This window comes from Lonchura striata, chromosome 26 (assembly GCF_046129695.1).
Source record: "Lonchura striata isolate bLonStr1 chromosome 26, bLonStr1.mat, whole genome shotgun sequence".
Lineage (NCBI taxonomy): Eukaryota > Metazoa > Chordata > Aves > Passeriformes > Estrildidae > Lonchura > Lonchura striata.
Genome location: NC_134628.1, coordinates 3,113,423 through 3,140,750, shown reverse-complemented (window position 1 = coordinate 3,140,750; position 27,328 = coordinate 3,113,423). Strand labels below are relative to the sequence as shown.

Below are 27,328 nucleotides of genomic sequence, written 5' to 3'. Positions count from 1 at the left end.
TTCCCCCCACTGTCCCCCATTGTTTTCCCCATTGTCCCCCCCACCCTCACCACGTGACCCTCCCCATTCATCCCTCTCTGGCCCCGCCCCTCTCTCCCTATTGGCTTCCTCCCGCGCGCCGCCACCAATCAGCGCCCCGCCCCGGCGGCGCGCGGGGGAGGTGTTCCCGCGGCGGCAGGGCCGGCGCTGATTGGCTCCGCCCCCGGCGGTGGCCCCGCCCCCGGCGGAAGCCGGAAGCGGGCGGGCCGGCCGTGACCCGCGGGCGGGCAGCGCCGGCCGCGCCATGACGGGAAAATCCGTGCGGGACGTGGAGCGCTACCAGGCGGTGCTGGCCGGGCTGCTGGCCGAGGACGAGAACAAGTTCTGCGCCGACTGCCAGGCCAAAGGTAGCGCGGATAGGCGGCGGGGCCTGCGGAGCCCGCGCCGCACCGGATGCGCCCCCTCGGTGCCGTCCGTCCGCCCCCGCTCGGTGCTCTCCGGTGCGGCCGCTCCGCCGAGGGGCGGACAGCCCCGGCTGGGGCCGGTGCGGGTGGGCCCCGCGGTGTTTGTGCCACAGGGGAGCGCTGCGGTGGTGGCGGGAGGATAACGGAGCTGGCCCGGCGGTTACGGGGGTTGTGCGGGGGCAGAGGCGGAACCGGCGCGGGGATGGGGGAACGGTGGGGTCTGGGGGAGAAAACGGCGTGGGTTTGGGGGCCAGGACGGGGTCGGTTTGGAGGCAAAAACGGGGTGGGTTTGGGGATGAGAACGGGGTGGGTTTGGGGATGAGAACGGGGTGGGTTTGGGGACCAGAACGGGGTGGGTTTGGGGACCAGAACGGGGTGGGTTTGGGGACCAGAACGGGGTGGGTTTTGGGCCAGAACGGGGTGGGTTTGGGGATGAGAAGGGAATGGGTTTGCGGGTGAGAACGGGGTGGGTTTGGGGGCCAGAACGGGGTGGGTTTGGGGGCCAGAACGGGCTGGTTTTTGGGGCCACCAACGGTGGGGTTTGGGGGTCAGGACGGGCTGGGTTTGGGGGCAGGAACAGGGTGGGTTTGGGGGAGAAAACGGTGGGGTTTGGGGGTGAGAACTGCGTGGGTTTGGGGTCGAGAACAGGATGGTTTGGGGCAGAGAGCGGGGTAGTTTTTGGGGTGAGAATAGAGTGGTTTTGGTGGAAAAAGACCTGATAGTTTTAGGGGAAAGAACTCTGCGGTTTGAGAGGGAGAACAAGGAGGTTTGGGGCAAAGGAATAGGGTGGTTTTGGGGGAAAGAATACCGTGGTTGTGGGGGCACTACAGGGTGGTTTTGGGGGAAAGAACGCCATAGTTTTGGGGGCACGACAAGGTGGTTTTAAGGGAAAAAACACCGTGGTTTTGGGGGTACTACAGGGTGGTTTTAAGGGAAAAAACACAGTGGTTTTGGGCAGAAAACCCCCGGATTTTTGGCCGCAGCACGGCTGGGTTTGGTGCCAGTCACACCGGGGGTGTTGGGGCTCCCGGTGCCTCTGGAAGCCGGGGGGGAGCTGGGGAAGGAACAGCCCCAAATGTCCCTGTGGGAATCCCGGGAAACACCCGGGAGTGGGTGGGGGGAAGAAGGAAGAGGGACCTGGAAAAGCCGGTGCTGTGGAATTGAGGGAATTCCAGCTGAGGAGTCACATCCTGTCACATTCCTGGGGCTGGAATGGCAGCGGCAGGATGTGCCCTGCCAGCTCAGGGAAGGAGCTGTCACCTCACCCCGGCATCACGGACCACTGGAGGAATTCCACTTTTTTTGCTCCTTTCCCACCTGTTTTTGAGGCCCTGGCACAGGAATTTGTGGCTGCCTCATCCCTGGAATTGTTCAAGGCCAGCCTGGGATAGTGGAAGGGACAGGAGGAGCTTTAAGGTCCCTCCTAACCCAAACCATCCCGTGTTTTTCCCGATTCCAAGGCGTGTTATGACCCTGATCTCTCTGAAAGAGGAAATGTTTGAATTCCAGAGGATAAAACAAAGGAATGAAACTGTTCCTTGTCCCCTGGTGCTGCTCTGTGGTTGCTGCTTTGTTTTCCTGCAGCAGAAGAGTTAAAAGTTGCCCAAAATCATGTTTTAATCAGCTGCCATAATCACTTGGAGATCTGGACTTGAGCCTCGTTTCCCAAGAGCTGCTGGAATTGAACTTGGAGGAGGGGTTGGCCAAATCCATCTGCAAACAAAGGTCTTGGTCACCTCGGTGTGACCTCCAAAACTGCACAGCCCCCTCGAACAACGCTCAAAACTGGATCATTGGGATCCCTTCTCACCCTAAACCACAATAACCTCATCCTTCCCACCTGCCTGGAGCACACCTGGCTGGGGGATGAAGGTGGTGGTGGAGATCAGGATGTTCCTCCCCGTGCCAATCCTTTATCTCTTGGCACCTCCTGCCAGCCCCGAGGGCAGAAATAGCTCCTTTATCTCAGCTTCCCGGGCCTGAGAGAGCAAATTCCACCAAAATGGGAATAAATTCAACCCCATAGCTCCTCCTGGTCACAGCAAGTTCTGGAAGTGCGGGATTCCAGTTAATTAATTATTATAATGAAGTTCTCACAGGGAGTTCAGCCTTTGCAAAGCTGGGAGCTGCTCCTTTCTGGGAGCATGGATTGCGCCAATCCTGGAGAGCAGGCTGGGGCTGTCCCAATTTATCTGATCCACTAATTACCCCCTGCACTAATGAGATTCCTGGAAGTAGGAAAACCCCTCCTCCAGGGCACGGGGAGCTGTCCCTGCCCAGAGTTCCAGGGAATTCCTGCAGTTTTGGGGCAGTTTTGGTACTTTTGATAAATGTGGTGCCACTGGAGCTGTCTGTGCATAGAGCTCCAAGGAGAATTGCTGCAGTTTTGGGGCAGTTTTGGTATTTTTGGTGAATGGAGCTGTCCCTGCCCAGAGTTCCAGGGATGTGCTGCATTTTTGGGACAGTTTTGGGGCATTTTTTAGTGAATGGAGCTGACTCTGCCTGAAGCTCCAAGGAGTTCCTGCATTTTTGGGGCAGTTTTGTTACTTCTGGCGAATGGATCTGTCTCTGCCCAGAGCTGCAGGGATTTGCTGAAGTTCTGGGGCAGTTTTGGTATTTTTGGTGAGCGCGGGGCTCTCCCAGCTCTGATGCCAAGGAAATCCTGATGTTCCTCCTGGAACAGCTGCACCATTCCAGAGGAAAGGAGCCCCGTGGTAGCTCCAGGTGGTGCCCTCAGCACTTCAGGGATGTCTTGAAGCAAAGCTGAGCAACCTGGGGGAGTGGGAATTGTCCCCTGCCCATGGCAGAGGTGGAATTCAACGAGCCAGGGTGAGGTTCTGTGAAATCTCAGGGTGGTTTTGCTGCTGCAGCAAACCCTGCTCAGAGCTGTTGTTTTGCAGGAAATTGGGTGAAATCTCTTCCTTCTCTTCCTCTTTCTGTTGTCAACTTTGTGTTTGGGGGAACCAGGAGAGCTGAGCCAGGGCAGGGTGGGCACTGCCGGGTTCTCATCCTCTCCTTGGAGGTTTTTGCTGTGGGAATCGCTCGGAAAAACACCCGGAGAGAGCAGCACTTGCTGGGCAGGTGGGATTTTTGTCCCTGCTGCCATTCCAAGCGTGGCTGTGGTGCTGCTGCTCCCTGTGTGTGTGTGAGAGAGATAACAGAGCTGCTGCACAGCCTGAGCTGAGCATCCAGCAGCACATTCCCTGGAACGTGGGATCCTGGAGCTGGGATGGCCGAGGGAAGGAGGGGAGGGATGAGGTGGAATCTCCATCAGGATTTGGAAAATTCCCATTGAGCCACACGGAGTGGATTCATTGGTGCCTCTACAGCTGCTCTGCTGCCTCCCCCAGCTAATTGTGTTTGGTTCTCTCCTTCTCCCAAACTCTTCTCTCCCTCTCCAGTCCCATCCATGCATCCAGCAGGCTCCGTGGATCCCCGGCGTGGTGAGCACGGCCCAGAGGTTCAGGTTGCCCTGTGCTCCCCCTGGTTTGTTTGGCTCTTCCCTTCATCCCTTTGTCTTGTGAGATCCCTGGGTTCCAGGCCTAAATCCATCCCTTGTATCCTGAGGGATTAAATGGGATAAATCCAGGTTTAATTCTTCACCAAAATACTGAAAAAAAAAAGGTGTAGGATAGGGGAAATTGCTGCCCAGAGGTGGTTAAATATGGGAAGGGGGAGAAGTTTGGGGCTGGGGTAGGTGGTATGGGGAGGCCAGAATTCCAGTGGAATTTGGGAATTATCTCCTGGCTGAGCTGCTTTAGTCCAGCCTAACTCCTGTTAATCCAAACCCAAAATTCCCTGAAAATCTGCGTGACTCAACTCCTCCTCCAGCAGCCTCTTGAGCTGCAGCTGAATTTCCTTTGCAGTCAGAGCAATTCCAAGAGGAACTTTTTAAATAGCTGCTGGCACAGCTGCAGGGGAGGAAGGAGGATCAGGGTGGCAGTGCTGGTGGTGGTGCAGCCTGTGCCTTCAAAAACCCAAAGTGGTTTTGGGGCTGGAGCTGCTCGTCTTAGGAGATTTGGGATGAGGGGAAAGCTCAGCCTGAGGCGAGGGAATCTTGCCAGAGGGATGCATGTGGGTTGTGTGTTCATTTGAATCCTCAGCTGCAGCCACAATATTCTGGGATCTTCCATTATTCTGATATTTTTTTCTGCTCTTCCCAGTTCAGGTCTCAGAGCTTTGTGCACAAACGGGGTGGAAATGCTCTGAAATTCACTTTATTCCTCGAGAATCTTCCCTCAGCAGGGTAAAATCAGGAGAGGACACAGCTCTGTCCACCCTGAGCCTGCCTGGAGCTGTAATTTACTCAACTTTTCTGCTTTTCCCACTTCAGATCTCGGAGCACAAACAGGGTAGAAATGCTCTAAAATTCACTTTATCCCTCTGGAATCTTCACCTCATCAGGATAAAATTAGGAGAGGACACAGCTCTGTCCACCCTGCCTGGAGCTGTAACTTCCCACTCAACTTTTCTGCTCTTCCCAGTTCACATCTCAGAGCTTTGTGCACAAACAGGGTAGAAATGCTCTAAAATTCACTTTATCCCTCCAAAATCTTTACTCAGCAGGGTAAAATCAGGAGAGGACACAGCTCTGTCCACCCTGAGCCTGCCTGGAGCTGTAATTTACTCAACTTTTCTGCTCTTCCCAGCTCACATCTCAGAGCTTTGTGCACAAACGGGGTGGAAATGCTCTAAAATTCACTTTATTCCTCCAGAATCTTCCCTCAGCAGGGTAAAATCACAAGAGGACACAGCTCTGTCCACCCTGAGCCTGCCTGGAGCTGTAACTTCCCACTCAAGCAAGGGGGAAATAAAAAGCATCAGTGTTCCCAACAGGGATTTAGTGTGGAATTAGTTGTAGGAAGATCCCTTTTAAGCAGAGCTCTGAGTCACATTTGGATCCATGGCCCTACATCTGCCAGAAATTTGGATTATCCTCAGAGCAGCAGCACCTGGGCTCTGTGTGCTGACCCACCTGGGGAGTGGAGGTGGGAAAAGAAAACTCCCACCCCCCCCAAAAAAAATAAATTAAAAAAAAAAAATCCACGTGATTCCCAGCTGGAGTAAAGTTTGTTCCTATAGAAACTGCCAGGAGTTATGTAAGGAGTGGCAGCTGCAGTGCAAAGTGCTCCAAAATGCAAAGTAGGTCTTGAAAGCAACCAAAAAAAAAAGTCAGGAATAGCTCAGGGCTCCTTCAGGTTGGGCCCTGGTGGTGATTGTTCCCTGCGTCCCAGGAAATCTGGGACAAAATTGGAGCTTTTAGGAGGAGCTGACTTGGAGCACTGAGGCTGGATTTACCTGGGCCTTGATAAATTGGTTTATCTCTATTTTTGCAATATATGCCACTCCTTCCTGACCCTTTCCCATGGCGTTTCAAGGGATGTTTCAGCTCGTGATACTGACAATCAGTATTATTAGAATTTAGATATTAATTCAGATTATTATGTTTAGGTCACGATACTGAAAAAAAATTCTGAATCCATCAAAAGCTGACCCAGGACCTTCCTCTACTCAGAGCTTTATTAAGGACGTGCTGGCTTCTAAAACATCCTTAAATTAAATTGGAAAACAGAGTCTAAATATTTTTAACGCCAAGTGACGGATTAAAAACATCTGAAGAAGCAGCAAAATTCTGTTTACAGCATCCAAAGTCGATTTAGTGATGGCAGAGCCTCCACCCTGCTGCTCTGTTTCCAGGTGCACCTATCACCTGAATTATTTGCATTTCACGGAAATTCAGACCTCCTTGGAATCTGGAATTTCTGGGATTGGCTGATGCGTGGGTTTGGCCCAAAAATGATGCCACAGGAAGTGCACGGATTGTGGAATTGACTGATATTTTTTTTTTTTTTTGACGTATATTTATATTTTTAAGCTGTGTCACCATCAGTGTCGGTGTCTTTTTCATGGATCCTGGTGATGGCACTGCTTGACATTGTCCCTGTCACCTTTTTCTTCACTGAAGGAGCAACCACCACTTTGTGCAGCAGCAGGAAAGCCCCACCCTGCTGCTCACAGAAATTTTCATTTCCTCCACCTGCACTTCAAAGAACACCAGGCTGCACTGAAAAGCTGCTCGCCTTTACTCAAAACCACACAAACCTTGGGCTTCAAGGCACCAGGGCCCTCAAATATTAGAAATTTTTTGGTAAACTGGGAGATTTCAAACCTTTTCTGGCAGAAATCAGCGCCAGCATCTTCGTTTCTCTTGCCAAATGTGGTTGAGGCCTGTAATTACTGTGTGGAAAAAAAAAAAAAAAAAAGAAAATAAAACCCCCAAACAGCTATTTCTCCTTTCAAAGGATGGTATAAAGCTGAATTTTTGGGTGATTAAACCACGTGATCAGGTGTAGATCTTTATCAAACACCTTTTGTGTGTGTTAAAGTCAGGGTTTGGCTTTAGCATCCCCTGAGAGCTGCAAAAATCTCTCGGTTCTGGGCCTAAATCTGGGATTAATCCCAGATCCGAGGTGGATCCGTGATCCCTGCAGCAGGATCCGCGCTCAGCTCGGTTATGAATAGTGTTAATAACTAAATCACATCGTGCCGAGGTTTTGCAGCTGGGTAAAATGGGTTTTTGGGGGTTTTCCTCAGGTTCCCCAAAGTCCTGGGGGTGCAGAACAGACATTTCCAGCAAAGAGCAGAGGAAGTTGTTGTGCAACTTTGAGCAGGATGAATCCTTGAGCAATTTCTTTCCAGAACCAGGAAACCACAAAGCGCAGGAACCTCTTGGATCCTGGGTTTATTTCTTCCTTTGGCTCTGAAAAAAAAGAAAAAATTTAAAAATTAGGATTATTCAGCTTGGACTCGGAGGGGTGAAAAGCTGAGGGTGTGAATGTGCCAGGGAGAATTCCCCACATCCCTGTTCCTCCACAAGAGGAAGATTTGGGATCCACGTTTCCCTGGAAGCTGCTGATTTCCCCAGGGAATATTTCTGGATTGTGATGCTCCCTCAATCCTGCCCATGGGAGCAGCTCTTTTTTATCCTGCTCCTCCCTTTTCCAAGGAGCTGTGGTTTTGCAGCCAGCTCCTGGTTTATTTTAAAATGCTTTCTGCAGAGTTTATTACTGCAAAAAAGGAGCTTGGGCCAGGATTTGGTGCCTGAGTAAAGGGTGAGGAGTGAAATCCCCTGGGGATTTCTCAATTAAAACCACTCCAGGGTGTGAACTTGGAGCAAGGGACTCATTTGGAGCAGGCTCCTCAGGCTGGGAGTTGAAAATGGAATTAGGCTGGGGGGTTTTAAAGGGAATTAGGATCCTTTTCAGTCATTCAGATTATTCAGCAGCCCTTGGAGCATTAACCAGCAGGGATTAGATGGGGACTGGAGCTGGCACGAGCAGCTTGGTGTGTGGGGTTTGTTTGGACAGGCTGGGATGGAAAACTCTGGAATTGTCTCCTGGACCCTCCCTGCTGGATCCTCCTCCCTTGGGAATGCTCAGGAAAGCTGGGACACAGCCTCAAGCTACGGAAGGGAAGGTTTAGGTTGGATATTAGGAAAAAAAATTTGCTGAAAGAATATTAAAATACTGGAATTGTTTTCCTGGGGAGGTGGTGGAATCACCAGCTCTGGATATATTTAAAAAAAGACTGGACTGGGCACTTGGTGCTGTGGTCTGGTTGTGGTGTCAGGGCACAGGTTGGACTTGATCTTGGAGGTCTCTTCCAACCTCATGATTCTGGGATTCTGGGAATGAAAATCCACGGAGCGAGGGTGCTTTGGAGCTCGTGAGCCTCTGCAGCCCCTGCCAGGCTGGGAGTGCAGCCCAAGGGGTCTGAGCAAACCCAAATCTGGAGCCGGAGCTCCGTGGGCAGCCAGGCGCCGGAAAATGTTGGGATTCTTGCTCCAGATTGGTGCTTCCTTGAGTCTTACTCCAAATTGATGTCTAATTGATTCTTACTCCACGTTGGTGCTTCCCTTGATGTACTCCACATTGATGTTTTCTTGAATCTTATTCCAATTTGGTGTTTCCTTGAATCTTGCTCCAAATTGGTGTTTCCTTGATTCTTAATCCAAATTGATGTCTAATTGATTCTTACTCCACATTGGTGTTTCCTTGAATCTTATTCCAGTTTGGTTTTTCCTTGATTCTTACTCCAAATTGGTGCTTCCTTGAATCTTAACTCCACATTAATGTTTTCTTGATTCTTATTCCGAACTGGTGTTTCCTTGATTCTTACTCCAAACTGATATTTTCCTTGATTCTTACTCCACACTGATATTTCCTTGATTCTTACTCCAAACTGATATTTTCCTTTATTCTTACTCCAGATTTGTGCTTCCTCGATTCTTACTGCAAATTGGTGCTTTTTTGATTGTTACTCCACACTGATCTTTCCTTGAATCTTATTCCAAATTGGTGCTTGATTCTTACTCCACACTGATGTTTCCTTGATTTTTATTCCAAATTGGTGCTTCCTTGATTCTTACTCCAGATTGGTGTTTCCTCAATCCTTATTCCACATTGGTGCTTCCATGATTCTTACTCCACACTGATGTTTCCTTGAATCTTACTCCACACTGTCTAATTGATTCTTACTCCAAATTGGTCTTTCCTTGATTTTTACTCCAAATTGGTGTTTCCTCGATCCTTATTCCACATTGATGTTTACTTGAATCTTACTCCAAATTGATGTTTTCCTTGAATCTTACTCCAAATTGATGTTCTCCTTGATTCTTACTCCAAATTGATGTTTTCCTTGATTCTTACTCCAAATTGGTGTTTCCTTGAGTCTTACTCCAAATTTGTGCTTCCTTAACTCTTACTCCACACTGATGGTTCCTTGATTCCTACTCCAAATTGGTGTTTTCCTTGATTCTTACTGCAAATTGATTCTTCTTTGATTGTTACTCCACACTGATGTTTCCTTGATTGTTACTCCCAAGTTGGTGTTTCCTCCAATCCAGGAGGGATTTGTGCAGGCCTGAGGCGAAGCTCCACAAACTCGAGCAGAGTTTGGTGCCAGCTCTGCTTTCCACGATGATTTTGCTTTCCATGGGTGTTAAAATCCCCACTAAAGCTGAGGCAGAAGTGGTGGCAGCACCAGGCAAGGCTGGCACTGGGGCAAACTCCCAGTTTTCCATGTGGGAATTTCCATTTTGGCCCGCTCAGCCTCAGGAAATTTGATTTTAGAACATCAACCAGAGGATTAGTGCAAGAAACAATATTTTTTTTAGTGGTTTAAGGAGCTGAATGTTTCTGTTGGCCTTGTCCTCAGCTTTCTAGGAGATAAATCCATAATTTCCTGAGCAGGAGGGTGAGGTGTCCCTGTCCTCAGTTAGTGATGGGTGTCAGGGTGTGCCCATGTTTTGTGAGGAGTGATAATTCCCCCAGGCAGCCCAGCAGTGCTGATTAAAGCTGCCCTGTTGTTATTTATTGCTATAAACCCATTTTTTCTCAGAAAATTGTTCCCCTAAACTCTGAGCCAGGCGTTTCTGCCCCTTTTATCACTGAAGCTGCTGCGGAGTCTGAGCTGGGGTTGGGTTTTGGGGAAGTGAAAATCAGCTGCACTGGGTGAAAGCCACATCTGGAGATGCCACCTGGAGCTTGTTCGAGTCCAATCACCTTGAAAAGAGCTGTGAAACCCTGAGGAAATGCCTGCAAAAAGGCCTAAAAAGCAAAATCTGAGCTGCTGGGCACTTGCAGGGAGATTTTCAGTGGGAGATGTTGCAGTGGGAGCTGCTCCAAAGAGGGAAGTGGGAGGTTGTTTACATCTGCACCAAACCCTTCTCCCCTCCCACCAACTCAGGGCTTTATGAGACATTTGAAAAGACATTTTTAGAAGGCATCTGAAGGTTAAAATGTTGGTTTATTAAGCTGGATGTCTGGGAAGGGGGTACTGGAGGGTGTTGGATCCAGCCTGACCCCACCAGGGTTTGCTGTGGCTGCAGGCTGTGGGAGCAATTCTGGAAAATCCAAATTTCCTCCCTGTGTGGCTCTGGAGTCCCTCCTGTCACAGAGCTCACAATCCCTGCATCAAACCCACCCCACGTCCCAAAAATTCCTCCACTCCCTGCGGATTTGAAACCTTTCCTGCAGCCTGTGCAAGGACACCCAAATCCCAGCTGGAATCTCCCCAGGGAGCAGCTCACCCCTGGTTGTATAATGTGTTTATTGCTGGTGGGGGGGAAGTTCAAAATGCCTAAATATTCATTTTACATGAAAGAAGGAGGAAGCTGCTGCTGTATTGGCTCTCCCAGATGTTGGATTTGGGAGTTGCAGCAGATTCCAGCTGTGCTCCCCTCGGTGTCCCAGACCCCTGAGGGGACACTGGAGCAGCAGGAGGGGTGGCACTGCCCCTGAGTCAGGTTTTAATTGTGGTGGCTTGAGCTGTTCCATGTGACAAACCCAGCTGAGCTGATTACTCCAGGAGCTGCCCGTTAATCCTTTTAGTCCTATCAAGGCTAAATTTATCTGGAGTTTAAATCTAACCTTGAATCTCGCCATAATCCTTGCAGCAGTCTCACGTTGGAGCCCTGGGGGTGGCTCTGGGAGAGAATTCCGTGTGAAAAGAAAAAACTGGGGACACTGAGGCCAAACTGGGACAAACTGGGGACATTAAGGCCAAGTTAGGGACAAACTGGGAACAAACTGGGAATAAACTGGGACAAAGTGGTTACCTTCCCCTCCCCAGGTGTCCAGCAGAGCCGGGTGGCCCTGGTGACCTCCTTGGTGGCCTCGGTGCTGGCCTCGCTGTGGCTGGGCCAAACTGGGACAAACTGGGGATACTGGGACAAACTGGGGACATTGAGGACTCTGGGAATGAGGTGGGGACAAACGGAACACTGAGGAGGAAGGTGAGAAGGACACTGGGACAAACTGGGAACACTGGGACAAACTGGGGACATTGGGAATGTCTTGGGGACAAACTGAGAACAGACTGGGACAAACTGGGGAAAAACTGGGAATGAGGTGGGGACAAACTGGGAACAGACTGGGAGAAACTGGGAATGAGGTGGGGACAAACTGGGGAGGAAGGTGAGGAGGACACTGGGACCAAACTGGGGAGAAACTGGGGAGGAAGGTGAGGAGGACACTGGGGACAAACTGGGACCAAACTGGGACAAACTGGGGAGAAACTGGGAATGAGATGGGGACAAACTGGGAACAGACTGGGACAAACTGGGGAGAAACTGGGAATGAGGTGGGGACAAACTGGGACCAAACTGGGACAAACTGGGGAGGAAGGTGAGGAGGACACTGGGAACAGACTGGGACAAACTGGGAATGAGGTGGGGACAAACTGGGGAGGAAGGTGAGGAGGACACTGGGGACAAACTGGGACCAAACTGGGAAGGATCCTGGCCAAGGGTTTTATTCCCAATTTTTTGGGCATGATCAGGTGGTGCTGGAGTTGTGGGTTTTGTTCTGAGAATCAGGGAGGTAATAAAGGGAATTATAAAAGCAAGGGTGTCTGGGAAGTGAATTTCTCAGCTCCATTAAATTGATATCATTCCCTGAAGAGGGAAAAAAGGTAGCAAATAATGGCAGGAAAGGCCAGAAAACTTAATAAAGTCATTTTTAAAGTGAATTCCCTGGAAGAGGTGCTGGAGTTACCTGTTAGAGCTTGGATGGCTGTGTTCTGGAAGGGTCCCTGATTGCATTAGCAGCTCCAAATCCCTCAGGATGCTCCAGGCTTTCCCCAGGAATAGGAATTAAACTGTTAACAGCATCTCAAATACAGCACTGCTTTTTTAGCGCTTCGAAATTACACTTTTCCCCCCTCTTCCCCCTCCCACCTCCCTCTCATTAACTTGAGGCTCTGCTATTTTAGCAAGAAAAGCAGGATAACTCTTCATCATCCAGAAGAACGAGTGGAAGAAGGGCTGGTGGAGGCTGCTTGATCCATAATTCTGTTTATTCCCAGCTTCTCGTGCACTGGGGCACCAGTTTGTGCTGGGAGCTGGAACCCTAGACTGGGAGCAGGGGGTTTAATTTGAAAATATCCCTAAAATATTCAGCAGGATGGAGAGGGGTGGGAATTCCTGTGGATCTCTCTATGCCCTGCTGGGATTCCTGGGTGCACTGAGCTCCTTAATCTTCCCCTTGTGGGTGTTTTTTATTTTTTTTTTTTTTTATCCCTGGCATGATCTTCCATCCACACCTTGGAGCTGTCCTGCATGACAAGTGGGAATGTCCATCAGAGCTGTGGAAACTGTGGAGTGAACTGAATATTCCTTGGGCTGGGATTGGTTTTGGGGCCAAATCTTGGGATTTTTGCTTGGTCCTGGCTCAGCTGGGAATTCCTGCCCAGCACTGAGGAGATTTGAAGACGCTAAGTGTTTTTTTTATTTTTTTTTTAATTTTTTTTTTTAACTTTTTTGGGCTTTTTTTATTGGGGTTTTTGGGTTTTTTTTAGTTTGGTTTTTTTGTGGGTTTTTTTTGGGGGGGGGTTTGGTTTCTTGGGGGTTATTTTGTTTTTTTTGTTTGTTTTTTTTTTGTGGGTTTTTTTTTTGTTGGTTGGTTTTAGTGGGTTTTTTTGTGTGTGTGTGGTTTTTTTTTGTTTTGTTTTGGGGTTTTTTTTGTGGGGTTTTTTTCTTTGTTTTTTTTTTTTAGTTTTTGTTTGGTTTTTATTTATTTTGGGATTTTTGGGTTTTGTTTTGTTGGGTTTTTTTTTTGGTAGGGAATATTCTGGAGCCAATTCCAAGTTATCAAGGGAAAAAAAAAGCAGGATCACAGGCATGGCAGAGCTCAGGGGGTTGGAGTGTTTTGGGTGGTTTAAATTCCTGTTTTCCTGCCTCTTCTTGTGTGGATGGAAGAGGGAGGCAATAAATCTGCAGGGATAATGACTGGAGGAGATCTTGGAAGGGTTTTATCCAATTCCTTCCTCAGAGCAGGAAAAATGCAAAAATTTACCTCAAATTGAGCTGTTTTCTGAGGGATTTTAGATCTGAGGGGTTTTAGATCAGCAACAGCACCAGGTGTGAGATTTTTCTTGGTGCAGTCAGGAACTTTTTCCCTCATGTCAGTGGGAAAAAGTGATTTTTTCCCTCACAGAAAGAAAAGGAAGACAAAATTGTTTAAAAACCTGATTTCTTTCCTCTTCCTCTTGGAGCTGTTTGGTTTCTGTGGATGGAAGAGGGAGGCAATAATGACTGGAGGAGATTTTGGAAGGATTTTATCAAAATCTTCCTCAAAGCAGGAAAAATGCACATTTTACCTCAAATTGAGCTGTTTTCTGAGGGATTTTAGATCTGAGGGGTTTTAGATCAGTAACAGCACCAGGTGTGAAATCTTTCTTGGTGTAATCAGGAATTTTCCCCTCATGTCAGTGATTTTTCCCTCACAGGAAAAAAGGGATGACAAAATTGTTTAAAAACCTGATTTCTTTCCTCTTCCTCTTGGAGCTGTTTGGTTTCTATGGATGGAAGAGGAATTCAATAAATCCCCAAGGATAACAATTGGGAGCATCCTGCTGATGTGGAATTCCAGTTTCCAGCCTGGAAATGAGGATCCAAAAGCCTCAATCCCAGTTCACTTGGTGCAGTTTCCCAGTTGCTCCAGGCAAAAAAAAAAAAAAAAAAAAAAAAATTAAATTTAAAACAAAAGGGTTGGATTGGTGGGAAACATTTTCCTGTCTCTTCCCCAGGGCCACGATGGGCATCCTGGAATATTGGGGTGTTCATCTGCATCCGCTGTGCCGGGATCCACAGGAACCTGGGGGTTCACATATCCAGGGTCAAATCTGTCAACCTCGACCAGTGGACACAGGAACAGATCCAGGTAAGGGGCTTTTTTGGGTTTGGTTTGGGGTTTTTTGTTTGTTTGGTTTGGTTTTTTGTTTGGTTTTTTGTTTGTTTGTTTTTTGGGTTTTTTGTGTTTTTTTTTTTTTTTTTGAGTTTGGTTTTGGGTGGTTTTTTGGGGGGTTGTTTGTTTGTTTGTTTGTTTTTAGTGACACTTCATAAATTTAAACCAAGCCAGGATAGCCCAAAAAATGGGAGGAGGAAGAGGAATTCCAGCTGGGATAGGTTGGGAGGGAAAATATCCTCTTTTTTTTTTGTTTTGGTTTGGTTTTGGGGGATTTTTTTTGTTTGTTTTTGGGGTTTTTTTGTGGGGTTTTTGGGTTTTTTTGTTTGTGTGTTTGTTTTGTGACACTTCATAAATTTAAACCTTTAAACCAAGCCAGGATAGCCCAAAAAATGTGAGGAAGAAGAGAAATTCCATCTGAGATAGGTTGGGAGGGAAAATAGCCTCTTTTTTTTTTTGTTTGTTTTGGTTTTGTTTTTTGTTTTTGTTTGTTTGGTTGGTTGGTTTTGGGGGTTTTTTGTGGGGTTTTGGTTTGGTTTGGTGGTTTTTTTTGGTTTTTTTTGTTTCGTTGGTTGGTTTTTGGTGGGGTTTTTTGTTTTTGTTGTTTGGTTTTTTGTTGTTGTTTTTTGTTTGTTTTGTTTGTTTGTGGTTTTTTGTTTTGTTTTGGTTTTTTTTTTGTGGCACTTCATAAATTTAAACCCAGCCAGGATAGCCCAAAAAATGTGAGGAGGAAGAGGAATTCCATCTGGGATAGGTTGGGAGGGAAAATATCCTCATTCCAAGCAGCAGAGGGTAAAGCTCAAGGAACTGCAAATCCCTGTTAAATTATCAATCCCTGATTCCCTGGAGGTGCTTCCCACCTTTCTTTTCCGAGGGATTTGGGATTCCTAATGGATGTTTATCTTGCCTTGGATTAAAAATTGCTTAGGATGGGGTGGGAGGGGATGGGAGCAGCTGCCTCAGCATCCCCTGGAGGATTCTCCCTTCCCTGATTTCCCTTCCCTAGCAGCCTGGGATGCTGTGGGAGAGCTTTAATGTCCAGGAAAAGTGAATTTCCAGGGATTTTTTTTGGGTTTCAGTGCGTGCAGGAGATGGGGAATGGCAAAGCCAATCGTCTCTACGAAGCCTACCTGCCCGAGAACTTCCGGAGGCCCCAGACAGACCAGCATCCCTTTTTGCTTCTTTTTTCCTGGAAAAAACGTGGAGCTTTCCCATCCTGGAGCTGTGTGGTTAAACCTTCCTGAAGGAGCAGGAGTTCCAAGGGGCAAGGATTGGGAATGAAGGAGTTGGGGTGGAGAACTGGGACACCAAAAACAGGAGGCAGCTGCTTCTCCTGAGTTTAGAGCCTGGTTGGGTTTGGCCAGCCTAGTGAGACAATAAAAAACTGGGAAATATTCACTCTGAAAGTGTCATTTTGGGTGAGCAGAGAGAATTTTGCTTCCATTTTTTGGGTTTAAATGGAAAAAAAATGCATTGGAATGGTTAAAAACCCAATGGAATTAGGGTGGAGAACTGGGACACCAAGGTGACCACAGGAGGCAGCTGCTTCTTCTTAGTTCAGAGCCTGATTGGGTTTGGCCAACCTATTGAGGCAATAAAAAACTGGGAAATATTCACTCTGAAATTATCATTTTGGGTGAGCAGAGAGAACTTTTCTTCCATTTTTTGGGTTTAAATGGAAAAAAAAATGCACTGGAGTGGATAAAAGCCCACTGGAAAAAAGGGATTTTAAGGGTTTATCTCGTTCAGACTTCAGACATTTCAGAGTGAGCCCAAAAGCTGCAGGTTTTGGAAGGAATGGGAGTATTCCAAGGGCTTCCTGGAGACCTGATTGTGGCCTTCCAGGACCTGAAGGAGCTGCAAGAGAGATGGAGAGAGATGATTTACAAGGAGGGTGGATTCCCACGGCCAGAGGCAGGGAGAGGTGGGATTTTGGGAAGGAATTCCTCCCTCGGAGGGTGAGGAGGGGCTGGAATGGATTTCCCAAAAGAGTTACGTTTGCCCCATCCCTGAAAGTGTTTTCCAGGCTGGATGGAGCTTGGAGCAGCCTGGGAGAGTGGAAAGTGCTGCTGCCCATGGGATTTAAGGTCCTTTCCAACCCAAACCAGGCTGGGATTCTCTGATGGGATTTTTAATGCTTCACCTGTAACTCCCACCCTGCAGGAATGCTGAGTAAGCAGGGATATAATGATGTGAACCCAAAAAAACCCCAAAAAACCTACAAAAGCACCTTTCCACCATCATTTTTTTAATTAATCTGGTAGCTGAGGTGCTTTTTGAGGTGCAGGATCCTGTTGTGACCACTGTGATCTGTGCTGGTGCTGAGGGGATGCTTGGGGCAAACAAAAAAAAAAAAAAAAAACAATGGAGAAAACACAGCAGGAGCCTAAATCCTGATTTAATTCCCTTTTTATAGCATTGAAATAACCTGAAATAACCCAGGGGCAAAAACCGAGTTGGGATCCAGCAGTAAATTATTTTAAGAAAGTTACTGCTGGAAATGCTCTTTAAACAATGATTTAATTTAGTTACAGCCTGTACCTTGTTCCTCCCTGTCAAATAAGGCTTCTATTCTGGAATCCTTTGTCCTTAACCAGCTGCTGTAGAGCTGTGGAGAGTTTTATCCGGGATAAATATGAGAAAAAGAAGTACATGGACAGAAGCATCGACATCAACGCCTTCAGGGTGAGTCTGGAGGCCTCAATTTGTGAATAAAAACTTGAAATATTCCCTGTGTCGGGGGCAATCCCTCCTCCAGGGCTGCTTGCACTTCCATGGAATAAATTCCTGCCCAGCACTGAGGAGATTTGAAGAGGCTGAATGGATTTTGCTCAGAATATTCTGGATTGTTTTGGAACTAAAAAAAAAAAAAAAAAACCAAAAAAAAACCACAGGATCAGAGCCGTGGCAGAGCTCAGGGGGTTGGAGTGTTTTGGGTGGTTTAAATTCCTGTTTTCTTCCCTCTTTTTCATCTCACTGATTGGTTTGTGAGGATGGATATTTCACATTGGAGCAGATCTTGGAAGGGTTTTATCCAATTCCTTCCTCAGAGGAGGAAAAATGCAAAAATTTACCTCAAATTGAGCTGTTTTCTGAGGGATTTTAGATCTAAGGGGTTTAGATCAGTAACAGCACCAGGTGTGAGATTTTTCTTGGAACTTTTTCTCTCATGTCACTTACTTTTTCCCTCACAGAATGAAAAGGACAAGAAAAACTTTAAATGCCTAATTTTTTTCCCTCTTGGAGCTGTTTGGTTTTTTCTATGGATGGAAGAGGGAGGCAATAATGACTAGAGGAGATAATGGAAGGGTTTTATCCAATTCCTTCCTCAGAGCAGGAAAAATACAAAAATTTACCTCAAATTGAGCTTTTTCTGAAGGATTTTAGATCTGAGGTGTTTTAGATCAGTAACAGCACCAAGTGAGAGCTTTTTCTTGGTGTAATCAGGAATTTTTTCCCCCATGTCAGTGATTTTTTCCCTCACAGAAAGAAAAGGACAACAAAATTTTAAATTCCTGATTTTTTCTCTCTTAGAGCTATTTGGTTTTTTCTATGGATGGAAGAGGGAGGCAATAATGACTGGAGGAGATCATGGAAGGGTTTTATCCAATTCCTTCCTCAGAGCAGGAAAAAATACAAAAATTTACCTCAAATTGTGCTGTTTCTGAGGGATTTTAGATCTGAGGTGTTTTAGATCAATAACAGCACCAAGTGAGAGCATTTTTTTTTGTTGTAATCAGGAAATTTTCCCTCATGTCAATGATTTTTTTTTTTTCCCCTCACAGAAAGAAAAGGACGACAAATGGAAAAGGACCAACGAGTCGGAAAGGAAACTGGAACCCATCATCTTTGAGAAGGTGAAAATGGTAAGATCAGGAAGAAAAATGATGGAGCACTTGTGGAGACATCCCTGAGGCAGAGCAGAGGGATTCCAGCCTGCTCTGGGAACATTTTTCTGGCCTCGCTCACAGCCCGGGTGCTTTGAGTCACGGGTGGGAGTTTGTTTTGCTCTGCTCACCAGACACTGAGCAGATGTGCAGGTTGGAATCCAGCTATTCCCTGCTGCTTTTTCCAGCTCCAGCAGCTGCTTCTCCCTGGTTTAGAGCTTGCTTGGATTTGACAATCTATTGGGACAACAAAAAAAAAAAATTCTGAATTTTCTCTGAAATTCTCTCTGAAATTCGCTCTGAAATTCTCTCTGAAATTCACTCTGAGATTCTCATTTTGGAAGAGCAAAGAGAATTTTGTTTTTATTTTTGACTTAAACCCACTGCAGGGGGAAAAAAAGGGGTTTTAAGGTTTAATCTCATTCAAACCTGTGACATTTCAGAGTGAGCCCAGAAGCTGCATGAGATTTGTGTTGTTTCTTTTCCCCCAGCCCCAGAAGAAAGATGAAACGCAGCAATCCAGGAAAAGTTCCCCCAAATCTGAGCCAGTCATGGACTTGCTGGGGCTGGGTAAGAGAAACTGGTGTAGAAATGGTGGGAATTTGAGTGCTAATTTTCCCCGTCAGGTGAAGAATTTTAGGAATTCTGTTGGAACACTCAGCTCTGAGCTGCTTGGGGAGCAGTTTTCCATGTCAGCCTGCGGTGTTCCAGGAGCAGCTGGAGCTTTGTGGGACATTCCCAAATCCTGCTCCAGTCCCTTCCCAGCCGCAGAGGGGGTGAGGGAGGTGGGGATCAGGTCCCTGGGTGGGGTGGCAGTGGTGGCACAGGGTGTCCCCAGGCTGGGGACACCCAGGACGTCTCTGTCCCTCCAGACGCTCCGGTGACGACGCCCGTCACCAATGGCCGGCCCAGCAGCCTGGAGAAGGACCTGGACCTCTTTGCATCCGTGGGATCCAGCTCAGACTCCAGGAAGGTGAGCTGGGAATGCTTGGGAAGAGCTTGGAACAGCCTGCTTGTGTCATAGAGCCACGGGGTGATTTGGGATGGGAGGGACATTAAAGAGCAGGGACATCTTGAGCTCTGCCAAGTGCTCCAGCGTCACCTCGGACAATTCCAGGGATGGGGAATCCAGCTGGGAATGCTGTGCACACACCTCAACTGCCCTAAGCCTTGCTTCAACTAAATTTCCTTTAATTAAATACTGAAATCTCCCTGTTCCGTGCTGAAGAATGAGGAATTTCCCTCTTCCATTTCCACATTTGGGAATGCTGTGCACGCACATCAACTGCCCTAAGCCTTGCTTCATCTAAATTTCCTTTCATTAAATCCTGAAATCTCCCTGTTCCATACTAAAGAATGAAGAATTTCCCTCTTCCGTTCCCACATTTGGGAATGCTGTGCACACACTAAACCTTGTTTTATCTAAATTTCCTTTCATTAAACCCTGAAATCTCCCTGTTCCGTGCTGAAGAGCGAGGAATCTCCCTCCCACATCCCCCCAGCCCGTCCCTGTGTGTGGATGGCCATTCCCCATTTTCCCTGCTGCTGGGCTTGGCCCTGATCCCCTCTCCTTGTCCCAGGTCGTCGGCTCCATGCCGACCTCCGGAAGCGCCGGCTCCGTTCCCGAAAATCTGAATCTCTTCCCGGAGCCCGGAGGCAAAGGGGAGGAGGTGGGGAAGAAGCAGCTCTCCAAAGACTCCATCCTGTCCCTGTACGGCTCCCAAACCTCCCAGGTGCCAGCACAAGGTAACCCTGGGGCCTGGAGAGCACCAGGGGGTGTCCTGGGAGCTGGAAACTTCCAGCTGGGAATGTGGGTGGGCCCTGAGAAGCCCAGAATGGGGTGGGTGGGAAGGGAGTGTGAAGCTCATCCCCTTCCAGCCATGGATTTTCCACTATCCCAGGTTGCTCCAAGCCTTTTCCGAGCTGGCCTTGGGCATTTCCAGGGATGGGGCAGCCACAGCTTCTCTGGGAAATCCATTTCAGCCCCTCACAGGGAGGAATTCCCTCCCAATATCCATTCCAACCCTCTGGCACTGGGAATCAAGGAGGAATTCCTTCCCAATATCCAACCCAAATCTGCCCTTTAGCTCTGGGAATCAGGGAGGAATTCCTTCCCAATATCCAACCCAAATCTGCCCTTTAGCTCTGGGAATCAGGGAGGAATTCCTTCCCAATATCCAACCCAAATCTGCCCTTTAGCTCTGGGAATCAGGGGGGAATTCTTTCCCCATATCCATCCCAACCCTCTGGCACTGGGAATCAGGAAAGAATTCCTTCCCAGTATCCAACCCAAATCTGCTCTCTGACCCTCAGAATCAGGGAGGAATTCCTTCCCAATATCCAACCCAAACCCCTGGCACTAGGAATCAAGGAGGAATTCTTTCCCAATACCCAACCCAAATCTGCCCTTTAGCCCTGGGAATCAGGGAGGAATTCCCTCCCAATATCCAACCCACATCTGCCCTTTAGCTCTGGAAATCGGGGAGGAATTCCCTCCCAATATCCAACCCACATCTGCCCTTTAGCTCTGGAAATCGGGGAGGAATTCCCTCCCAATATCCAACCCTACCCTCTGACACTGGGAATTCATCCCTGCACGTCCCTACCTGAATTCCCTCCCCAGCTTTGTGGAGAGCTGCGAGGAGCAGCTCAGCCTGGCCATCCCAGCCAGGCTGCAGCTGGAATTTTCCCATCCCAAACCCCCGAGCTGACCCCTCCTCCTTCCCCTCCTTCCCTCCCTGCCTTTCCCAGGAGCGATGTTCATGGCGCCGGCTCAGCTGGGCTACCCCGCCTCTCCCTACCCCGCCTTCCCGGCCGTTCCCCCTTCCAGCAGCATGATGGGGGGCTTGGTGGCCCCATCCGTGGGGATGCTGGCCCAGCCCGGAGCTCCTGGCATGGTGGCACCCGTGGCCATCCCGGCGGGCTACGTGGGCAGCGTGCTGGGCGTTGCCAACGGGGTGCTGGGCGCCCAGCAGCCCGGCTTCGTGGTGCCCCCGGCCCTCTACGGGGTCCAGCCAACGCAGCAGCTGCAGTGGAACCTGGCCCAGGTGAGGGGGAGGCTCCTGGAGGCTTTTCCTGGGTGGTTTTTTTGGGAGTGGAGAGGTGGGAGAATGAAGGGATCTCGTTCCAAACCGGGGGGGGGATTGGGCGCTTGGGGTGGGATGGGTTAAAATGGGATTGGGGTGGGGGGGAGAGGATGAGGATCCTGGGGTTGGTCAGGTTGGGAGGGAATTTTGAGGTTGAGTCCCATCCCAGCCTCGTCTCCCGTGGATGTATCCAGGGGTGGGGGCTCCAAAGTTCCCTGGGGAACTCCAAGGCCTGCGCACCTTTTCCATGGAGAAATTCCTGCTGATATCCAACCTGCAATCCTCCCATTCCTGGGGACTCTAAAATTCCTCCCTTTCCATGGAGAAATTCCTCCTGAAATCCTCCCATTCCTGGGGGCTCCAAAATTCCCTGGGGAATTCCAAGGCCTGACCACCCTTTCCATGGAGAAATTCCTGCTGATTTCCTGAGGACACTGAAATCCTCCATTCCTGGGGGCTCCAAAATTCCGTGGGGAACTCCAAGGCCTTTTCCACGGAGAAATTCCTGCTGATATCCAACCTGAAACCCTCCCATTCCCGGGGACTCCAAAATTCCTCCCTTTCCATGGAGAAATTCCCGCTGATTTCCTTTGAGGACCCCGAGCTCCTGCCATGCTGGGGTGCCACCCCCCGCTCCCCTTTGGGGCTGGGCAGTTTTTGGGAGCCTCGGGCCGTGTCCAAGCCCATCCCTGACCTTCTCCTGTCCCGTTTGCAGATGACCCAGCAGATGGCTGGGATGAACTTCTATGGAGCCAATGGAATGATGGGCTATGGACAGTCCATGGGAGGAGGAGGAGGAGGAGGAGGAGGAGGAGGAGGAGGAGCAGGCCAGGGCAGCAATGCCTCGCTCAGCTCCCCGCTGTGGAAATGAGCCCTCGCTCGCAGCTGACCATCTCTGCCTTCGTTCTGTTCTCCAAACCTGCTCCATGAGGCATTCAGGGGTTTTTTGCTTTCAGGTTCCAGGGGGCCCAGCCCAACCTGAAGAATGGTTGTTCCCATCTCTGCCTTTTCCGCTGTCGCAGCCCCGGGGCCGGCTCGGTGCCTCGGCCCCGTCCTCAGCACAGTCAATGCACACGGGGAGGAGATCCCTCCCTGCACAAAGCTCCTCCAGAGCTCCTGGGTGGCACCTGATGGGCACCTGGGCACAGGTGGGACTGGGAAACCTGGACTGAATCCCACCCAGAAAGCTGGGATTTCTCACTTCAACTCCAGTGTTAGATTTTTTTTTTGTTTGGGTTTTTTTTTTCTTTTTTCTTTTTTTTTTTTGGGGGGTGGGGGGAACCTCGTTTGGTGCTGAGGAACTGGATTTGAGCCCAGGGGCAAGCAAGCCTTGCTACCTCCTCCCTGGAGCGGAGCTCTCCCTGCTCCCACCCTCCTTGGAACCAAAGTCCTTGGGAAAAGCCCTCTCCCACCCCTCTGAGCAAGCAGGAATCTCGCCCGGAGTGGGGACAAAGCCGATGGAATGTGAAAAACTTGCACTGCAGAGTGAATTTTCTGCCTGGAATCTGATGGAATTTCACTTTTAATCTAACCAGAGTTAATTCTCCTGGGCCCAGAGCCCTGTGCAAGTTTTCTTACGCTTTCAAAAATGACTCTGACATCCTAATTTATACTTTTTTTTTTTCCCTATTTTTTTTTTCTGTTTTGTTTCGTTCTTCTTGTCGCTGTTCCTGTGTAAAATCCTGGTTCCCCCCCCTTTTCCTGGCTCGCTTGGGACATTTTAATCTTAGGCAGATTTCTTTTCTCATCTCCAGTAGAACCCAAAACTGCTTCAAAAGTCAGCAAGAAGTCGGACTTGTGGTCTGCTCTCTCCTGTGGATATGTAAATTCCCAAATAAAATATTGCAGTGGACTCCTCTGGTGCTGGTGGTCACTCCAGGTGTGGGAATTTAGGGAATTCCATCCCAAAAATCAGCCCGAATTCCCTCTGGTTTGGGCTCTGTCCCAAATGCCAGGGAATTCAGGGAATTCCATCCCAAAAATCAGCCCGAATTCCCTCTGGTTTGGGCTCTGTCCCAAATGCCAGGGAGCTGAGGGAGCACAGCCAGGCCTGGAAGAATCCAAAGTGACACTTTTATATACAAAGCCCTCAGCTTTGGGATGGGGGAAGGTGGAGCAGAATTCCTGCAGCTGCTGGGATTCAATTCTTTCATTCCGGCTTTAATTCCATCCCTGCAGCTATTTTAAACTCGGGTTTAACAAAACCTCGTCGAGGCTCGTCCAAAAATGTGAAGGAACAGGGAAAAATCAGAGATTTATGGAATTTTGGGATGGTTTGGGTTTCTCATTGCACCCCCTGCTCCTTTCCCAATCCCAGATTTCTCCAGCCTGGCTTTGGGCACTTCCAGGGGTGGAGCAGCCGCAGCTTCCTTGGGAATTCCATCCCAGCCCCTCCTCATCCTCTCAGGGAGGAATTTCATCCCAAAATCTCGCCCATTCCCCCCCTTTTCCTGCCCCTCCCCAATTTTCTTGGGAAGCTGGAGGGAATTTGGGAATCGGGGAAGTCTGGGGGTTCTTGTGGGATCTTTTATTCATGATGGGATTTCTTTCCTCAAATCAAACCTGCTTTTTCCAGGGGAAAAAAAAAAAAAAAAGCTGTTTTATCCCATTCCCTTCTTTCCCAGAGTATCCATGAGAATTGTGGGATGATTTTTTTTTTTAGGGGGGGGGAAAAACTCAAGCACAAGCAGAAAGTTTTCAAGCTGGCTTTAATCATCTCCACTTGCTGCCCCAATACTGTACATGCAAAGCCAATTAAAAGGTGAATAATTCAGCTTTTCCTCCCTTTTTTTTTTTCTTTTTTTTTTTTTCCTTTTTTTCTTTTTCGGGAAGGAAAATGTCAGGAATATTTTACAAAACAACGTGCGCCCTCAGAGCCGTCGGTCCCGCAGATAGAAACCACAAAAATACAAGAGTTTGACATTTAAGAAAGGACCACACACATAGAAAACGGGACAGGACACAGGTAGAAAATTCCATTTGCTCGTTTGTTGTTTTTTTTTTTTTTTTAAATATTCCCACTTTTCTGTAGCTGTCTCAAACCCATCCCCTTCTCTTGGGCTCCAGGGATGCTCCAGTTCCCCCCTTGCCGGTGATTTTTGGGGAGGGTGGAGTTGTGGGATGGGAGGAATCTGTCATTAAACCCAATTTAGCACAAATTGGAGGGGATGGAGTCACTGCTCCCATCCCAGCTCCCAGAAACCCTAAAATATCCAAGGAAACTTCCCTGGCTCTCCCTTCCCCCTCAGCTGTCACCTTCTCATTTACTGCCAATTAACTGGGGGTTAATTAAGCTCTGACACTTCCCCCCCTCTCCTGGTGATCCCTTGCCATGGAAATTTTGGGGGATTTGAGGCTGGGAAATGCGGAGGATTTGGGGGTCTTGGTGGGGTTTTGCACTCTCAGCCCCATCCCTCCTTTCAGCCCCAGCTTCCAAAGGTTTGGAATTCCTGGCAGAGCTCTGGGAGCATCTCTTTGCCTTTAATCCCTCACCATCATTCCCACCCTTTTATTCCCTTTTATTTCATTTTCAACGGACCCAAAGCAGTCTGGAATTCCACAATTCCCTTTCGTTCCCCCTCAGACTTTTTTAGGGGGAAGCTGGGTTGAAAGATTCCTTATTATGGATAAAATCCCTCCATTTGGAATGGAAATCCAGAATTTCTTGGATGGGATAAACATTCCCAAACTCCACTCCTAAAAATCCATCGGGGCTTTTCCCCCTGATTTCCCAAATTCCAGGAGAAATTCTCAACTTTGTTTTGCCTTTTAGGTGTAAACTTGAGGGATTAATGACAGATTCCAGAGCCCTGGATCTTCCTGAACATTCCAGGGATGAATTCCGAGCTGGGGAGGAGGAGGATGGGATGGGGAAGATTCTCTCCTTGCACGAAAAAGATCAAAGCCCTTTAAGAAAACAAGGCCACCAACTTCACAAAGTGCTCTGAACATTCAGGGAGCTCCCCCTCGGGATTGGGAATTCCTCTGGGATATTCCCTGCGATGGGAGAAAATTTTGGAGAGGGATTTGTGTCCCTCCAGGGACTTTGGAAAGGGATTTGTGCCCTTCCAAAGGCTTTGGAGAGGGATTTGTGCCCTTCCAAGGGCTTTGGAAAAGGAATTTTTTTCCCCTCCAAGGGCTTTGGAAAAGGATTTTTGCTCTTCCAAGGGCTTTGGAAAAGGATTTGTGCCCTTCCAAAGGCTTTGGAAGAGAATTTTTGCCCTTCCAAGGGCTTTGGAAAAGGATTTTTTTTCTCCCCTCCAAGGGCTTTGGAAAGAGATTTTTGCCCTTCCAAAAGCTTTGGAAAGGAATTTGTGCCCTTCCAAAGGCTTTGGAAAGGGATCTGTGCCCTTCCAATCACTTTGGAAAGGGATTTGTGCCCTTCCAAAGGCTTTGGAAAGGGACCTGTGCCCTTCCAATCACTTTGGAAAGGAATTTGTGCCCTTCCAAAGGCTTTGGAAAAGGATCTGTGCCCTTCCAAGGGCTTTGGAAAGGGATCTGTGCCCTTCCAAGGGCTTTGGAAAGGGATCTGTGCCCTTCCAAGGGCTTTGGAAAGGGATTTGTGCCCTTCCAAAAGCTTTGGAAAGGGATTTTTGCCCCTCCAGGGGCTTTGGAAAAGGATTTATGCCCTTCCAAAAGCTTTGGAAAGGGATTTGTGCCCTTCCAAAGCTTTGGAGAGGGACTTTTGCCCTTCCAAGAGCTTTGGAAGAGGAATTTTTTTCCCCTCCAAGGGCTTTGGAAAAGGATTTTTACTCTTCCAAGGGCTTTGGAAAGGGATTTGTGCCCCTCCAAGGCTTTGGAAGAGGAATTTTTTTCCCCTCCAAGGGCTTTGGAAAGGGATTTGTGCCCTTCCAAAGACCTTGAGAAAGGATTTGTGCCCCTCCAAGGCTTTGGAGAGGGATTTGTTGTGCCCTCCCAAAGCGGGAGCAGCGCTGTATTTTTGGCATCGAGCCCCTCGCCTGCCCTGGGAGGGTTTTGGGGGGCTCAGGGCAGCCCTGGAGGAGCTGCTGGACAGGGAGGATGGAACAGGGGCCCAGGGATCCCTCTGGATCTTCCCTCCAACTCTGGGATCCCTCTGGATCATCCCTCCAACCCCGGCGTTCCCTTGCCTTGGGCTCGGATCCCAAAGGGAGCAGGGTTGGGAATTGCCCACCCCAGTCATGGATTGCTTTTCATTCCACAGGGAAACAAAAATAAAACCAAACAAACAAACAAAACAAAAAAAAACCTGGATGTGGCCGAGTGCACAAGCTCTGGGTCCTAAAGGAATGGAAAAAGTGGGAAAAGGGAAGGATCCAAGGAAAAGGAAAGGATGAGGTATAAAACAAGCGGAGCTCCAGGCCCTGGGGGAGCCCTGGGATCTCCTGGATTCTCCTGGATTCCTGGAGTCCATCCCGGTGTTCCTGAGGGATGCTCCCACAGCGTGGAGGTTCCTCAGCCACCCAGACCAACACTTGGACACTTTTCTGTGTCTTTTTAAACCCAAAATCTTCCTCAGGTGGAGCGGGATCGTCCCACCCGGTCACGGAGCGACTCCCAAAATTCCAACCCTGTTATTTGGGATGCTTTTTTTTTTTTTTTTTTTCCCTAAAAAGTCTTTCCTGCAGCTTTTCAACTCCTAGAAATGATTTTCGCATTTTTAACCAACCAGCCAAGGATTGGGAGGAGGTTTCTCCATGAAAAAGAAATCCCGCCCTGTCCCTGGAAGTGTCCCAGGAAGGGGCTTGGAGCAGCCTCTGAGGGGCTGGAATTTTATGGATTTTCAAGTCTTTCCCACCCAACCCAGCCTGGGATCTGTGGAGCAGAGGGAAGATTTCCAGTTGGGAGCAGCTCTGCTACAAAAACATCGGGAAATGCCGCCCTTGGCACAGCGGGATGCAAACTCTTCCTGCAGGGAATTCTCCAGCTCCATCTGCAGCCGTGAAATCCCGAGGGAAAGTAGGGAGAGCTCTTCCCATCCATCAGGAAAAACACATTTCTGTTGGATTCCGCCCAGCCTTTCCTTGATCTGCACAATTCCATTATTTTCCAAACCAATCCCACACCTTCCAGAGGTTTCCCCACATCCAGGCATTTCCCATCCATCCATAAAGAAACGTCTGAGTCAACTGGAAGAAGAATTTTCCATCTGGAACAACATCCCTGGTGCAGTTTGGTTTGGTTTTTTG

At 48.6% G+C, this 27,328-nt stretch overlaps 1 protein-coding gene across 1 annotated transcript; it reads left to right on the top strand.

Moving 5' to 3' along the window:
- Window positions 1–212: 212 nt before the first annotated feature.
- Window positions 213–23,013, top strand: SMAP2 (small ArfGAP2). The gene is made up of 10 exons (XM_021554762.2): window positions 213–386; window positions 14,031–14,164; window positions 15,268–15,353; window positions 16,795–16,873; window positions 17,974–18,054; window positions 18,567–18,645; window positions 18,948–19,048; window positions 19,656–19,821; window positions 20,827–21,122; window positions 21,877–23,013. The coding sequence occupies exons 1-10, from the start codon at window positions 284–286 to the stop codon at window positions 22,030–22,032; spliced, it is 1,281 nt and encodes a 426-aa protein (XP_021410437.1). The 5' UTR covers window positions 213–283; the 3' UTR covers window positions 22,033–23,013.
- The last annotated feature ends 4,315 nt before the right edge of the window (window positions 23,014–27,328 follow it).